Below are 16,614 nucleotides of genomic sequence, written 5' to 3'. Positions count from 1 at the left end.
GTCACTAGAACTCAAAAAGAGGACGTGACTTGCTTAGGATGGATCATGGGGTGAAGCGGAGCAGCCAGGCCAGGAAGTGGTGTGGAGGGCCCGGAAACCTTTCACGCATCTTGCACGGCTGCATGGCTGTTTCTCCTTCCCCTGAGGAAACTCACAAAGCCCAGGTTATCCCTGCAGACCCTGGAGGATCACTTTTTTTGTTTGGTTGGTTTAATATTTATTTACTTGAAAGGCTAAGTTACAGAGAGGCAGAGGCAGAGAGAAAGTTAGAAAGAGAGATCTTCCATCTGCTGGTTCATTCCCCAAATGGTTGCAATGGCCGGAGCTGTGCCGAGTGATGCCAGGAGTCTGGAGCTTTGTCCAGGTCTCTCATGTGGGTGCAGGGCCTGAGATTTGGGCCGTCTTCTGCTGGTTTCCCAGCTGGATTGGAAGTGGAGCAGCTGGGACTCAAACATCCCATGATGGGATGCCAGCACTGCAGGTGGCGGTGTTACCCACTACGTCACAGCGCCGGGCCCCTGGAGGACCCTCTTCAAGTGCTCCCTTGTTCCTGTTCATAGGTCTCTGGCTTTTCTCACGAAGCTGGGCCAGCAAAGGGTCATTTTGTGCCTTCCTCTGAGGGCCAGGAAATACTTTCCCGCACAGATCTCCAAACCCATCTCATCGCTTTTGCCAAGCCAGCTGCTGCTCTGTGTACCACCGTTCTGGGTTAAAAGTTGGGATGTGGCCATCTGATCACGGGCCAGACTGGCTGACAAGAGAACATGCTGAGAACGAGCCAGCTGGCGCTCTCCATGCACCCGAGTGTTGGCCTTAGAGGCAGACAATCAGTCCACTCTGAGGCAGAGCCAGGCAAGGCTGCAAAGACCCAGAACCACATCTCACACGTGAGAGAATCAAGACCCCAACTGGCCAGTGCCGCGGCTCACTAGGCTAATCCTCCGCTTGTGGCGCCGGCACACCGGGTTCTAGTCCCGGCCGGGGCGCCGGATTCTGTCCCGGTTGCTCCTCTTCCAGTCCAGCTCTCTGCTGTGGCCCGGGAGAGCAGTGGAGAATGGCCCAAGTGCTTGGGCCCTGAACCTGCATGGGAGACCAGGAGAAGCACCTGGCTCCTGGCTTCGGATCAGTGTGGTGCACCGGCCGCAGCGCTTGGCCGCGGCGGCCATTGCGGGATGAACCAATGGAAAAGGAAGACCTTTCTCTCTGTCTCTCTCTCTCTCACTGTCTAACTCTGTCAGTCAAAAAAAAAAAAAAAAAAAAAAAAAAAAAAAAAAAAAAAAGACCCCAACTTACTAGTGTCAAAGGTGAGACTGGGATGGGTCCCCGACCCCCAGCCGCCGGTTCTGCCACCCACCCAGCGCTCCTCTCATCATATACACTTGCTCATCTTCCCTTCACCTACTCTTACATTCTCTCTCCCCACTCCTGTCAGTGGAACCCACGGTCACTGCTGTGGGGCCTCTTGGGGCTCTGGTCTGGCCCCAACAAGGAAGGAGCCAGCACCGAAAAAGTGTTAGACGAAGAAGGATTTCCACCAGGAACCTAAACAACTTGTTTCTCCACCTTGTGTCCCTGCCCGCCAGAGCCCTTGGCAAGGTCACCAGCACGCGTTCCCTCCAAACTCAGGGACCTGCGTAGGGATGAGGCGGGCTCACCCGTGTCTCGGGAGTGAGCTGGTGGCTCCTGGGAAAGGCTTGTTTCCCTTAACAGTTCCAGAAGCAGCCTGGCCTCCTCCCGGTTTCCTCAGATAAGGGAGAGTAAGTGATAGAAAGGACAGATGGTGGGGCAGACAAGGAAAGCGCGGGAGGGGGGCAAGGGAGGCGGGCAGCAACGTGGACGAGTGAGAAAGAGCAGAACAGAGAGAGAGAGGCGCTAGGGCAGCTAACCAGAAAGATGGACTGCACTGAGGGCAGGCCTTGGAAAAGCAAGCCGTGACGCCACTTTGCAGAAATCAGAACAGCCTGTTCCTCTCCTGAACTTCAAAATAAGCACCTTGCCGGGATGCAGCGCCGCCCTCGCCAACAGCCAAAGGCTTCACCTGCAGCTCCCGTCGCGGGGGCGGCCAGCTCCCCAGCCCGCCCCTCGGAGCCGCCCCCGGTGGGTGTGGCGACGCCGGGCTCTGCGGTTGGCTGGGCCGCGCTCCTGCACCGCCTCCCCGCTCGCTTGCGCCTGGCAGGAACCGCGCACGTGTTTCTAATTGTGGAAAAGCTGCTGGCTTTGGCCGGCCTACCCGCCTTCGTTCTCAGCTCTCTCGGGTAAGCAGTTCCTGGCTGCCAGCAGGCACTGGCAGACAACGAAAACACGGAACCCTCCGTGACTTCCACCGCACGCCACCCGAGGCTCGAAGGTTCCGGGTCTGCCCGGGCAAGCCGCAGGCTGAGCCGAGACCTCCGAGAAGCTTGGGGGGGGGGGGGGGGAGAAGTGGGAGGGGGCAGGAGGGGACGCGCCTCCTAGAAGCCTTCTAGAATCCGTCCCGGCCCCTCCCACCCTCACCCCAGACTTTCTAAACTTAGGGTGGAAAGCCATATTATCCGTCTTCAGGCACCCTGTGGACTTAAAACAAAGGTTTGTAGTATTGTACCTGTCCTATGACTCAGTGGGCGGACGTTGTATGCGTAAACAGCTGGGCCCGTGAAAGACGAATAAAAACATCAAAACAGCAACCGGAAAAAAAATATCAAAGCAGCCCTTCCTTAGAAACGCCGCTTTGATCCCTGCTTCTGGGAAGTACACAATTGCTTTAGAAATAGATCTTGCCTACCCCATTAACATTTTCCCTGCTCCAGCCCTTTTCATCTCAAGGCACCGACAAAGGCTCAGTCATCTCAGAGCCTCTCTAAGGAGGGGAGTGCGCCCTCCTCCAAGGCAAAGCAGAGGAGCTACGGAGGCTGCGGAGGTCCCGGATCCCACAGCTTCTCCTGCCGCTTCCAGCTAAGCCGCCTCTCCCAACCCCCGCTGCTCCTGCCTTCCCCTCTTCGCTTCCTTCTTATCCTGTCCCCTCTGGTGCCAGCTGCCGGACCTGGCTTTTCTGCTGAATCACCACCCAGGTCGTAGTTCAGCCAAGAAGCCTGAACAGCCAGCTCAGCGTTTTCCAAAAGCTGAGTAGTTCTCTTTTCAGCAGAGGCACGTGGTTCTGAGCTAGGCGGGGCTGGGGGAGAAGAGGAGAACTAGACACCCGGAAAAGCCAGGGGTGACACGGGTGACGAGCCACACGACCTCCCGGAGCCTCGTTTTCACCCTACTCATTGCTTTTCGGCCCTATTTCGGGCCCTAGGGCAGGGCTGATGCCCCCCAGATACGGAGCAAGGTGGATGGGGTAGGCTCTGTTGGGTCCACCCCAGCTCCTAACGCTAGCCTGACAGCGTTATCATATTCAGCCTTGGAGGGGCGGGGTGTGGGTCTTGGGAGATGTGGTTGGGACTGGTTGGCTATGGGCTCTGTTGGTCTTCACCAAGGGCTACAAACCTGGGCCCAGGCTGCAGTTTCCCCAAATGGTTCAGTTATAATCCACTATTGAGGACAACCAGTGCTCAAATGGGCTATATTCCCAAATTTTGCCTTTTTTCTGCTCTAAACCTCCCAATACTTCTAGGCCTCACTCTCATAAGTCTTTCAATTTTATTTTCTTGGCCTGGAAGAGGGGCAACTGGGGCAGAATCTGGACTAGAACCCGGTGTGCCGGTGCCGCAAGGCGGAGGATTAGCCTAGTGAGCCGCGATGCTGGCCGTAAGATTTATTTATTTGAAAGGCAGAGCTACAGAGAGAGACAGAGGGAGAGGCAGAGAAATCCTCTGTCTGCTGGTTCACTCCCTGAATGGCCACAACAGTCAGGGCTGGGCCAGGAGCTTCATCCGGGTCTCCTACGTGGATGCAGGGGCCCCAGGTGGCATTGCAGGCGGTGGCTTAACCTGTTACATACAACACAATGCAGGCCCCAATTTGTTAGCTCTTAAAAGCTACTAAAAGCTCTTAAATTTGTTAGCTCTTAAAAGCAATTAATGGGTGACTTCATATACCCAGGGGCTGGCTCCCCTGGGAAAAACCAAGTGACCCTTTGAAGTCAGCAACAAAGGGCCAGAGGAGAATGTGAGCTGCTAGGCTGGTTCAAGAAAGCAGACGAGTTGTTGTCATAACCTGGTGGAAGCTGCCCTTCAGGAAACTTCCTGTTTCAGGGAACCTCCGTCCTATTCATTATTCTCCCAGCAGGGGTGCACACACTCTCAGAAACAAACCCCTCCGTCCCCCAATTCCCAGGATGTGGGCTACGGGGACTCACACTTTGATGAGAGACCTCCAGGCTGACAGTCAAAGCTGGAGGCCAGAAGAGGCCCCAGGGAAGTCAGGAAAGAGGAGGAGACCTGGAGCAGGAATTGAAGCATACTGAAACAGACTTTAACTCCTCAGCCAGTGAGGGGCAAGCACCTGGCCTGAGGGGCCGGCCTGTGGCACAGCGGGTTAGGCCACCACGTCCCTTATGGGTGCCGCCAGGTGCCAGCTGCTCCACTTCTGATCCAGCTCCCTGCTAATGCACCTGAGAAAGCACTAGAAGATGGCTCAAGTGCTTGGACCCCTGCCACCCACGTGAGAGACCCGGATGGTGTTCTAGGCTCCTGGCTTCGACTTGATTCAGCACCAGCCACTGCAGCCATTTGGGGAGTGAACTAGGAGATAGAAAATCAATCTCTCTTTCTCTCTCTCTGTAACTCTGCCTTTCAAATAAATAACTCAATCTTAAAAAAAAAAAAAAAAAAAAAAAAAAAAGCCTGTCCCGAGAACAGCCAGGATTTAAACCCGGAAGTGTCTGACACCAGTGCTTCTTTAGGGAGGAAGATCTCTAAAACTCTTGAATTCTCTGTAGTCTATGTAGTTGCCTATTATGCTACAGAAACTATATAACACTGTACCAAAAGTTGTGTTGCGTATTGGAGCTCAAGACTGAGTCTGTATTCCAGAAACATAAAATGAGGATAACAGAGATAGTTCCGTGCCCAGAGCTGGAGGCACAAAGAATACTCGGAGGGCTTTTAGGGCACCAAGGGGAAATGGAACTAAAAAGAATGGGAAAATATTCAGTCATTATAGCCAAGAAAATTCAAAAGTACAGGTGATGCCTTCCTCAAGTCCTAGCAATAAATCTTTTTTTAAAAAAAAATTTTTTTTGGTTTGTTACTTACTTGAAAGTTAGAGACACAGAGAGACTGATCGCCCATCTGCTGGTTCATTATCCAAATGCCAACATTCAAGGCCAGGCTAGGACACAGGCAGAAGCCAAGAACTTAATCTGGTTCTCCTATCTGAGCCATCCCCTGCTGCCTCCCATGATCCCCGTCAGCAGAAAACGGGAATGGAGAATGGGGCTGGAACCCAAACCCAGGCACTCTGATAAGGGAAGTGGGGTCCCAAGCGGCGACGTAGCACTATGCCACTGATTTCGGGGGGTAGCAAAGGCAGAGGGGCCAACTCAAGCAGTCTGAACCACACCAACGAGAAGACATCAAACTACAATTGGGGGGCTGGTGCTATGGCATGTTGGGTAAAGCCAGTGAGCACTGGTTTGAGACCTGGCTGCTCCACTTCTGATCCAGCTCCCTGCTAATGCTCCTGGGAAAGGACTAGAAGATGGCCCAAGTACGTGGGACCCTGCCATCCATGTGGGGGACCCAAATGGATCCAAGGCTCCTGCTTTCAGCCTGGCCCAGCCCCAGCTGTTGTGGCTATTTGGGGAGTGAACCAGTGGATACAAGATCTCTCCCCTCTCCTTCTCTGTAACTCTGCCTTTTAAATAAATACATAAATAAAAATCTTAAAAAAGATCAGTGTTGTCCTTGATTATTTCACCTGTAGCCAACAAGAATGTGCCATTCTTTTACCCTTAGTCACCAAGTCCTGCCAGCACTACCTCCTAAGTGCCAAGTATATCTCTCTCTGCCCTGCCACTGCCCCATCGGCATTTCAGGTCCTGTTGCCTCTACCCTGGATTCCTGCAGCTGCAGCACTGTAATCAGTTCGCTTGCCTCTGATTTTCTCCCCTTGCCAATCAGCATAATGCTTCTAAAATACAAATATGCTAATGCCACTCCTCTGTTGGAAACCCTGCAGGGCCTTCTCATTGCTCTTTCAGGACAGCCCAGTGGTCTTTAGCATTGGCCCATAAGACCCTTCATGATGGGGACCCTGCTTCTCTGCACACTTCCGACTTTGCAGCCTATGCTGCGGCTACAGTGAACCTGTAGTCCCCCAAGGGCTGTGTGCTTCCTTGTCCCCACACCTTGGCACCTGTTACCCCTCCTGCAAGAACAGTGTCCCCAGCCCATCCCATTGCACCCTCCTCTTCATGCTGGACATTGCTTGGCTATGTCCAACTGATTTTTAGCCTCAACTTACTTTCTTTAACTTCAGTACCCTGCCTCCATTTCTCTTACAGCTAGCTCCTTAGATATTGTTTTCCTGGGAAACTCACTCCTTTGAACCAAGATTCCAGGATTATCCATTAGACCGTGAGTTCTTTAGTACAGAAACTTGTACCCCAGGCCCAGCACAGTACCTGGAGCAGAACAGACACTCCAGTATTTGAGAGTGCAGACACCGAGCTTCTTGTATCCCCTTTGGCACTACAGAGGACACACAAATAGACTGAACAGATATGAGGGTGTTTCAAAAAATTCTTGGGAAAATTGAGCTACATGGTAGATTTATTTTGGTGCCAAAATGTGTGGAAATCCATGCGTAAGCTTTTCCTAGTACACATTTCCACGAACTTTTGAGGACCCCTGAATTTAAGAGAAGGTGTAGTTTGCTGCTGCTGCTGTTGCTTTGGATGAGAATGAGAGTTTGTTGGTTCACTGCTATAGCCCCTGGGCCACGGTCAGTTTCTAGCACTTCCTGGGCACTTGAAAAATGTTTGTTGGATGAGCAAAGTTTGTTGCGATTCTCATCCATAACACTTCCCAAGAGGCCCAATCTCTGAGTGATACTGCTCAGCGCCCCTCAGGGCTCTGGAGAGGATGTGGAAGACAGAAATAGAGAGAAGCATTCTCACTGCTCATCATGGACACTGGAGACAGCGACGTGGAAACATACTTCATTTTGATTTGTAGACGAACTAGATATCGCCTCCTTACCAGTCAATCCATCAACATGTCCAGCTGATTCTACTCCTAAATCTTCCTTGTTTTTGTTGCCTTTCCACCCTCATTACTTCATTTCTAGTTCAGGTCACCACCACCCTGCCTGGACAAATGCTTGTTTATTGCTCCGCTTCAAGTTTCAGTGTCTTCTTCACTCAAATGTGAACCTAATCATGTTACTGCTCTGCCCGCAACCTTTTCGTGGCTCCCGCTCCTTGGGTAACATCTGCTCTTCTCCGCATGGTGTGCGCAATCCTTTGAGATCTGGCTGCTGCCCACTGCCTCAGCCTCACTTCCCCTCATGGCCCTAGGCTCCGCCCCCACAGAAGTACTTGCTCTTACTCCAAGACTCGCCTGAGACCTTCCCTCTACCTGGCTTTCCTCCTGCTTTATGTGCATCTACTCCCCTTCCAAGATGTAGCCCAATCCGGGAGCCATTCCTAGTGCTGTCTTCCCAACCTCAAAGCACCTTTCTCTGTGTTGCACGTGCTTTTTCAATCACATCGTACTGTAATTACTTGTATACCAATCTTTTCCCTAGACTTTGATCTTTTCCAAGAGTCTGTAATCATACCTCTTCATCACTCAGTATAGGAGTCCACAAGGTGACTGGTGGATTTTCCTAGTTTCTTTCCTTTTCCCAAAGAAACCCACTTAAAGAATAATTTCAGTCTTGAGGCATCATAAAAATGAAATGAAGTTTTAGTCAGATTGACCATTGAGTAAAACTCAACAGATTTGCAATGCATTTAGATTTTAATGCTGGCTAGTTAGAAGATGTACAGAAGTCAAATCCTGACCAGGTTGTACTGTTTGAATTCCTACAGAAAAGCTGATTAGCTGCCCAAAGAGTTCTTGCGGGGAGAGGGCAAGAAGGCAATGCTGTCCAGGTATCTGGGGCAACAGGCTTAGCATCTGGAGAAGGAAAGCTTGGAGCCAGAGAATATGAAGGCTCAGGGGAAAATGGAGAGAGAGTTAGAGATTTACATGCTAGGGAAGGCTGTTGAACCCTCTACTGTCAAGGGATTAATTTGCAAGAGATTTATAGAACAACACACAACATCGGCTCCAGGCAGTTGGGAGCTTTCTGCAGAGGAATCCCAGAGCCACTCAGGGTCAGAAGTGTAAGGTGGGGGCTGGCGCTGTGGCATAGTGGGCTAAGCCTCTGTAGCCCATATGGCTGCTGGTTCACGTCCTGGCTGCTCCTCTTCTGATCCAGATCTTTCAGACCGGCTCTGGCCATTGCAGCCATTTGGGGAGTGAACCAACGGATGGAAGATCTTTTTCTCTCTACATTTACCTCTCTCTGTAACTCTACGTCTCAAATGAATAAATAAAATCTTAAAAAAAAAAAAAAGTGATAGGTGAAGTTCTTCCCTTCCAAATAACTCAGGGAAGAAGGAGAAGGAGAAATATGAAGCCCTGGAAAATTAGCCTCTTAGGAATCTCAGTGGAAAGACAGAAAACAAGATAAGAAACATTTTTCCTTTGTGAAATACAATGCAGGGTACTGCTCTCTACTGGGGTGAGGAAGAAGGAGGAATTTCTTTGACGCAAGCCCTTCAGGGAGCAGAGGGGGGCTTAAATGGAAAGAAGATTCCACTTCAAATGCTGGATGTGACCCAGCCCCAGAAGAGGGGAAGGGCCTGGGGCTGTCTGAATGAAGGTGACCCTGTCCCCAAGAGAACGCAGACAGCAGACAGAGAGCCCGAAAGAAAGCCCTAGTTATGGACAGGATGCATAGATGAGTCTACAAAAGGGCATCCCCCGACTCCCAGCCACACACCTGGTGTTCTCTCTGTGTCACCACAGCCATTTTGGGTATCACAAGGGTTAAGCAAAAACTACAAGAAGCCCTTGCTTTGGGCTAAGCTCAGCACTGGGTCCCAGTAGACCAGATGACAAATCAAAATGGAGTCACTCAGGCCAAAGTTCTAGTCACCAAAGTGAAACTAAAGCCTTTATCTGACCTACCAAGAGGAGATAACAGACAAATTTCTCAAATAAACCAGTTTCAATGGGTGTGATAATAAAGTCCCCACTGCTAGCTTTAATCCTCAGTGCACAAAGAAGTAACCTAAAACAACCCAAGGTTGACTAATCAGCTATCTTCCTTCCATTCTGTCGCCCCTTACAAAGAAAATAACTGTGAAATAACCAATCTGGTGTGTTTTTTTGTTTTTTTTTGTTTTTTTTTTTTTTTTTTTTTTGCTTTTGTTTCTGCTTTCTTCAAGCCCTTCTTTATCTGAAAAAAAAAAAATTTTTTTTTCTTTTCAAGTCCCTGGGACACTTACTCTATTTTATGGAATGTTGCTCGGTTCTAGAACTGAAAATAAAGCCAATTATGATCTTTAAGCTAAACTGTTGTGATTCTGTCCTCTGACACCACAAACTCAGGTACTAGGCAAAAGAACCAGCTACATGATACAAGGGCAAGGCTGTAGCAACAACCTATCAATGCGTGTTGATCTACTCAGACATACACACTAATCTGTATCTGTCAATATGTATGATCTACTCAGACACATACACCAATATCCACCTGTTAATGTGTGTGTTGATCTACCCAGATACATGAATCTATGCTTGACAATATGTGTGTTGATATACCCAGACACCTACACCAATATCCACCTGTTAATGTGTGTGTTGACCTACCCAGACATACACACTATCCTATACTCATCAATATGTATGTTTATCTACCCAGACCAATCCATGCATTCAATTTACAACTGCAAGGATACCTATCCATCATTTCTGCAGCACTTTTTACTTTCTTTGTATCTTACACGAATCTTTTCTCTGGATAACACAGCCCTTGGCTTAGGAGATAATAATAACAAAAGGACAGAAACAGTGAAGCCAATCACAAAAGAAGGCATGAAAACCAAGTTCTGACACTGTCCAGGCCCCTCTTTCCTAACTCCCTCCTCCCACTCATGTGCTTGCTCTGGAGAAGGGAGAAAGGCTTTTCATTTAATTAAAATGTAAAATACTTTTTTTTTGTACTGCCTGGTAGCCAGAGATATTCTGCTGACTCAGCAGTGAATAATCAGCTTTGACCTAAATAATAGAAGAACTCAAAGTGGCGGCTGCAGTTGCATAAGCAAGCTCCAAATGTGTAGTTCCTTCTGGCTCCCTCTCTCCCCCGCCCGCTCTGGGCTCTGGACAAGCAAGCCAGTTACAGCAGGTTCTTTCCGCCTTTCCACCCCCACCATCTGGCTCACCCCAAACTCATTTCTCATCAGATCTCTTCCAAAAAAACGGCCCCACCGCAGAACCAGACTTGACCTCATCTCCTCCCTCCCACAGCAAACCCTTGCCAGGGGCTTTGCCACACCTGCTCTGCCTGCTGGGCTCTGTGCCCTGGCCTCCAGCGCCTGGCATCCTACACCAGTGACCTCCCCACACGGGGTGGCGGCCTTTCCTCAAAACCTCGCATGGCTCCGGGGATGCGGCCCGTCACCAGCGTGCCACAGTGAGACAGCAGCAGGCTGAGCTTCCTGTGTGGACACGTTCACGCCGAACCTGTGCTCTCTCCTGCTGCTCTCTACAGGATGGCTAGGCTGGGCCTGTTTTATGCAGCTGGCTTGCCTGGCACCTGCCAAGAGGATGGAGTGGGCAGGATGGTGGTGGTGGTGGTGGTGGGCGGGCGCGAGGCCTGCTAGAATAACAGATGTCAGCATTTCATGAAGGACAACATCCACCAAGCCTTCCGCTGATATTGAGATCATTTCAAGGCCTGCCTGTCATTTTTTTTTTTTTTAAGTATTCAAAAAACCAGAAAGAGGATCTCAACACACAGACTCAAAGCAGCTGGGAGTATCTGGACTAAAGAAGAAGCGAGGGGGCTACACCCATGGTCGTGTGCACCCTGCAGGGACGCTCCCCAGGGTGAGGGGTGCAGCTGCTTCCCATTGCCCCCAAGGGACATAAGAAGGAATAAGCTTGGGAATAAAAAAGGGTTTCTGAAGATTTCTCTGCTTCTGCAGGTGGAAAATACTTGAACTCATGGCTCAAGGACACTGGAAAATCTCTGTCCTTGAAGGACTTGGCTGACTGCCGGTGAGCTGGAGACAATTCCCTTGCAGTTTACCTAGGGGACGGAGCACAGCCACAGAAGCTTCATGGGATCTTCGATGGCAGGAAAGGGAGAGGGGGGGAACTCGTCGTTGTGGGTCAGATTTCTCCCTGGCCCGGCGCTAGGTGAGGGGTAGGCTTGGAGGGGCCTGGGGACCGCCCGTCTTTCTGGGGCTGGGCTATAGGCAGGAGAAGCTCTCATCTCCCAGGGAGGGTTTGGTGGCTGTTTTGAGACATGCGGGGAGGCCATGGCCTTGGCCACGGGACAGGGTCTTCGCACAAGGTGGTTAGACCCACGGCAGGTTTGGGGAATGTGAAAGAACTGCACCCTGTGTCCTGGCTCCTCTCCTGGGGGCCCCTGCACAACCTCAGGATAACAGTGGCCTCTCGTCTGAGACACTTTAGCAGCATCAGCAGGAAAAAGGAAGCCGTCTGTGTGCACAAGACACCAAAACAGCAGTGGCCAGCACTCCTGTGGCCGTCCCTCCCACCCCCACTGCTCTGTCTGATGGCAGAACCGGCAACCCTTCCTGCATTCCCACGCCCTCCTTCCTCCCCGGCCCCCCTGCCCTGGACCCACATGGGAAGCAAGGATGCAGGGCCCAGCAACTTGACACTCGCGCCCACCTTCAGTGACTGACAGGACAAGACTGGGGCACAAGTGCCCAGCTCCAGCTAAGGGGGCTCATTCCTTCCCTCAGGCAATCCTGGCCACCGCACTCTTGGGGGCCAGCCTCGCATGGCGGGTGGCGCTCACACAGTGTGGGTAGAGTGGAGACACAGGCTCAGGCAGCCTGGTCCTGGGTGCATACCTCTGTGCCTCTAGTTATGTGGGAAGATCTGATCAAATACAGGGAACCTGCCCTCAAATGGGCTATAACTTGGTCACATGCTATAGCTCCCTTGGGTGCTGAGGGTCTACAGGTGTCAGGGCGTGGGAATAGTCCCACCAGGATGGCCACTATTCTCAGTTAAGTGTGTTGAAGGGTATGGGGAGGCAGGGACTGGTAGCAGGGAAAGCTGCCCCCCTTGCAATGCCGGCATCCCATATGGGTGCCGGCCCCAGTCCCGGCTGCTGTCCTCTGATCCAGCTCCCTTCTAATGCACCTGGGAAAGCAGCATCAGATGGCCAAGTGCTTGGGCTCCTGTACCCAGGTGGGAGACCTGGATGAAGCTCCTGGCTTTAGTCTGGCCCAGCTGTGGCTGTTGCAGCCAATGTGGAGTGAACTGGCAGATGGAAGATTTCTCTCTCTGTTTCTTCCTCTCTAACTCTGCCTTTCAAATAGATTATTGATAGAGACAAAGCAGAACTTCTCTTTGTGGAGTCTTCCTACCTTGTTCCAGAGCTCTTTTCCCTTTTTTGCAGAATTATTGCTCCAGGAGAATCCTAACCACATGATTTGTCTATTTGAGTTTTAACTCATCCCAGGGAGTGACCACGGACGGGCAAACTCTCCTCCAAGAGTCTAGAAAGTGCAGTTTAGTAAGGCGAGGTAGAAGCAGACGCGGATCCACTGCCATGGGCCAGAATAATCTTCCGATCAACATCTGGCAGAAGCCAGCATGGCACATGTGTGCAGGGAGGAGGAAGAGGAATCAGGAGGCCTGGACTCCATTCAGGGCCTGCCTTGTTGGGATGGTCACTTGCTTGGTTCCTCGTTTCCTTATCTGAGAAAAATAAGATAAAACTGGCCCAACTGACTTGTTACGAGGCTCAAATCAGATAATGGAGGTGAAAGTGCTCCGTGTCGCATAAAACCCTGCCAGAATAAATTGCAGTGCTGGGGCCAGCGATGTGGAGCCGCAGGGTAAGTTGTCCCCTGCAACAATGGCAGGCCATGTGAGCGGCTGATTTGAGTCCCAGCTGCTCCACTTCAGACCCAGCTCCCCGCTAATGCATCTGGGAAGGCAGTGGAAGATGGGCCCAGCCACCCACGTGCGAGACCCGGATGGAGTTGCAGGTTCCTGGTTTTGGCCTGGCCTGTACCTGTCCATTGTTGCCATCTGGGGAGTAAGCCAGCAGATGGAAGATCTCTGTCTCTCTCTGTAACTCAGCCTTTCAAATAAATAAATCTTTTTTAAGAAAGAAAGAAAACTATGTAGCAATCTTAAATAAATAATCGTGCCTCCAATGAGCTACTTAAGTTTCTTCCTCACACCAGATCATCATATGCAGGATCCATTCATCCAAAAACACACGTGTGCATTCACAGAAAAGGAACAGGGAAAAACACAAGGAGGGAAGGAAGGCGCATCAGACACGCAGACCTCCAGGGAGGCCGGAAGAGGCCGTCCCGAGAGCAAGGCTTTGGAATACTTACACAGGCAGATGGCAGCCAGCAGTCGAAGGCCGGAGTCCGGGGGGAAGCAGGTGGGGAAGAGTGGCTGCAGCACGTAGTTGGAGAAGGTGAGGGCGATGACAGCTTGGTTGGTGGGGTAGATCACCAGCACAGCGATCCACAGCCTCAGGAACCTTGGAGGAGAACGGGGCACCGCCAACGGGCACAGTGGGGATTCAGTCCATGGGGAAAGCCTGGGCAAGTCGGGGGTGGCTGGCGCGAGGCGGTGAGCCTTAGCAGCCTTGGGCAGGTTGAACAGGCACATCCCCTATTTAGTTTTCAGGGATACTAAAGAGTCCAACCTCCCTCTCCACCCGCTAAAGACACCCCCAGCCCTCTGCAATGAAATACAGTGGTTTAACGATGAAGAGCCAAGTTTCAACGAGCTCTAATAAAATCTTGGCATCCTTTCTCTCTCTACTCCGCTTCCATCATCTCTTCTCCACCACGCTGGCCCCAGCAGCAGATAGTGGAAAAATATAATTTGCAACCCCAGAATGTTGACAGCCGTGACAGGCTAAGAGTAGGGCAACTTAAGCAACTTCCAGGGCAAGTTCTGAGTGAGGATTTCTGGGCCCTTCACCCTGTGGCCCACGGTGAGGGTTGAGTTCTTCCCTGGCAGGGTTGTAGAACCTGGAAATTCAGGTCCTGACTTCAGAGGGAGGCCACCACTCTTAGTAATGTGAGGAGAGGACACAGTGTATCTTAGTGATCACTCCCATTGTTCAAAATCAAAGGGTTTTGTTTTCCTGATGTGCTTTCCCTGGGTGTCTATGGTCGGTGTGACCTCTAATTCTATTTGTTCTTACTCAGAGTCTTCCCCACTAAGATCAACACAGGGATCAAAACTACAATCCTGGTTCCTTGGTCACTCTCAGGGTCATCAAGGGGACACACAGCCTCACTATCCAATAGAGGTGAAGGAGAAATATCCCATCCACACTGGCCACTGGAAATCCCTGGCCTCGGTATCCTCCACGAGGACTTGTTTTGGGGCTGCCTCCTTCCCTCAGACCACTCAGGCTTCCAAGGGCCTCTTACCCAGCCAGTCCTCCAAAGATATCCTTGACGTAGGAGTAGTCACCTCCCGACTTGGGGATGGTGACCCCGAGCTCGGCATAGCAGAGGGCTCCCACGGCTGTGATGAGACCTGTCACGATCCAGACGATGACAGCAAGGCCCACAGAGCCAGCGTTCTCCAGCACGCCCTTCGGTGAGACAAAGATTCCCGAGCCGATGATGTTCCCTGCGCAAGGCACCAAGGGGCAGAGTCAGGACAGCCAGTGGGGTGCTCTCACCTCTGATCTGATTCTTCAGTACTCTGAGCTCTGTGACCTCCAGAGAGATGTATCGGGCACAAATCCTCCCTCGGGTAAGGTAAAGGGAGCAGGGCAGTGTCACACATTGGCCAGGAAGCCGGCCAGGCATTTACCCATCTCACTGAATCCTCAGGAGTCAGACCTATCATTTCTCACATTTTACAGATGGCAAAACTGGGTCTCGGTGATAGTGCTCAAGCGGGTTGCCTAAGTAGTCACGGTGTAAGTATCACAGCTCAGGACTCCCTAACTGGGCTACACATGGTCCTATCTGCGGTCCCAGGGTCTCAGGACTGGCTGGAAATGGCAGGGCTGGAAAAACGACTTGTTCTCAGATCAGAGACCATTTGCCGGCTGGAGAGCTTCAGAAATGAGCCGAAGGGCAGTAGCTTTTGGCTAGATTGTGGTCACATGCCCCTATTAGGGGTTCTCAAGATTTACAGAGTGGCAGCACACCGAAGCCAGACACAACAGCCCCGCCCTTGGTGAAGAACATGAAAGAACCCCACAAACACAGCCCTCCACTCTGGAGGGGCTTTGCAGGCGTGCAATCCGTGCAGAGCCTCAGCACCCTGCTCTCCCCCAGGTCACCCTCCGTCCACCGTATGGGGCTCAGGGAGAGGAGGAAGGGCAGATGTTCCTCTATTTCACAAACCAAGAGACTGAGATACAGATGGGTTAAGTGGCTTTCTCCAAATTCCACAGCTACTGATGGGTAAAATTGGATCGCGGATCTCGAAGTCAGTCTCCTGATGCTTAATCCAGTGCTCTTTCCACTAATCCACCTCTGCTTCTGGCTGCAAAGGGCTGTTGTTCCCTCCGGAGGGGGTGAGGCCAGTAGGGAGGACTGAATGGTTGGCTCTCGGGTTGTTTGCGCTGGGCTGGGGAGGAGCAGGAGTGCTGGGCAGTTCCCAACATGCTTCATCCCAACTTTTCCTTTGTCCCTTTATGGGGATTAAAGGTGGTAATCAGAGTGCACTGGGTGGGTTCTGGGAAAGCTCTCTTCAAGCCCAGTCCAGCTGCACCACTCCATGCCTGAGGCAAGACGCAGAGCCCTGCAGATATGCAGAGTATGGTGCGGCCAGTGGGATGTGGCAGAGGTCTGGGACATCTCAAATCCCCATACTTTTCCCTTCAGGGCTTTGGAACCAGTAAGCTGCAGACAGTAAGAGTCTATGCCAAACTTTCAGATCTCAACCATATCCCAACCTCAGCCCAGTCCTGAAACTTGAACTTCTAAATCAAAATTCAATTTTAAGTCCAGGCCCATGCATCCAATTACTGCAGTTAGAAGGGGAAGAGAAGAGAATATTCAAATTCTAAAAGCAAATAAATTCTAGCCCTCTGGGGTATAGAATATGCTGCCCCTTTCCAAGCTAAATATTTGCACACAGGGACCGGTGCTATGGCACAGTAGGTTAATTCTCCACCTGCAGTGCCAGCATCACTTACTGGGCACCAGTTCTGGTCCCAGCTGCTCCTCTTCTGATTCAGCTCCCTGCTGATGGCCTGAGAAAGCAGTAGAAGATGGCCCAAGTGCCTGGACCACTGAACCCATGTGGGAGACCCAGAAGAAGCTCCTGGCTCCTGGCTTCGGATCGGCTCAGCTCCAGCCATTGTGGCCATTTGGGGAGTGAACCAGCAGATGGAAGATCTTTCTCTTTGTCTCTCCCTCTGTCTGTAACTCTGCCTTTCAAATAAATAATAAATAAAATCTTAAAAAAAAATAAAAACTTGCACACAACT

At 51.3% G+C, this 16,614-nt stretch overlaps 1 protein-coding gene and 1 long non-coding RNA gene across 5 annotated transcripts in view; one reads left to right on the top strand and one right to left on the bottom strand.

Moving 5' to 3' along the window:
* Positions 1–16,614, bottom strand: part of SLC7A8 (solute carrier family 7 member 8) — a 59,416-nt gene that overhangs the window by 22,026 nt on the left and 20,776 nt on the right. For 2 of the 4 annotated variants that reach the window (XR_016217193.1, NM_001082682.1), the window contains 2 exon segments: positions 14,591–14,795; positions 13,532–13,683 (listed from right to left, as the gene is read on the bottom strand). Coding sequence is in view for 1 of the 4 variants with exons in the window: in NM_001082682.1 (NP_001076151.1) it covers positions 13,532–13,683; positions 14,591–14,795 (357 nt within the window). In the remaining 3 variants the exon portion in view is untranslated. 4 annotated transcript variants of the gene reach the window in all.
* LOC127483802 (uncharacterized) lies at positions 1,291–5,811 on the top strand. The gene is made up of 2 exons (XR_016217956.1): positions 1,291–2,255; positions 5,586–5,811. It is a non-coding gene; the product is annotated as an uncharacterized LOC127483802 (long non-coding RNA).

This window comes from Oryctolagus cuniculus, chromosome 12 (assembly GCF_051225735.1).
Source record: "Oryctolagus cuniculus isolate XC-2025 breed Fujian yellow rabbit chromosome 12, ASM5122573v1, whole genome shotgun sequence".
In the NCBI taxonomy this organism is placed as follows: Eukaryota; Metazoa; Chordata; class Mammalia; order Lagomorpha; family Leporidae; genus Oryctolagus; species Oryctolagus cuniculus.
Note: the sequence above shows the minus strand (reverse complement) of the source record. Positions and strands in the feature narration are given on the sequence as shown.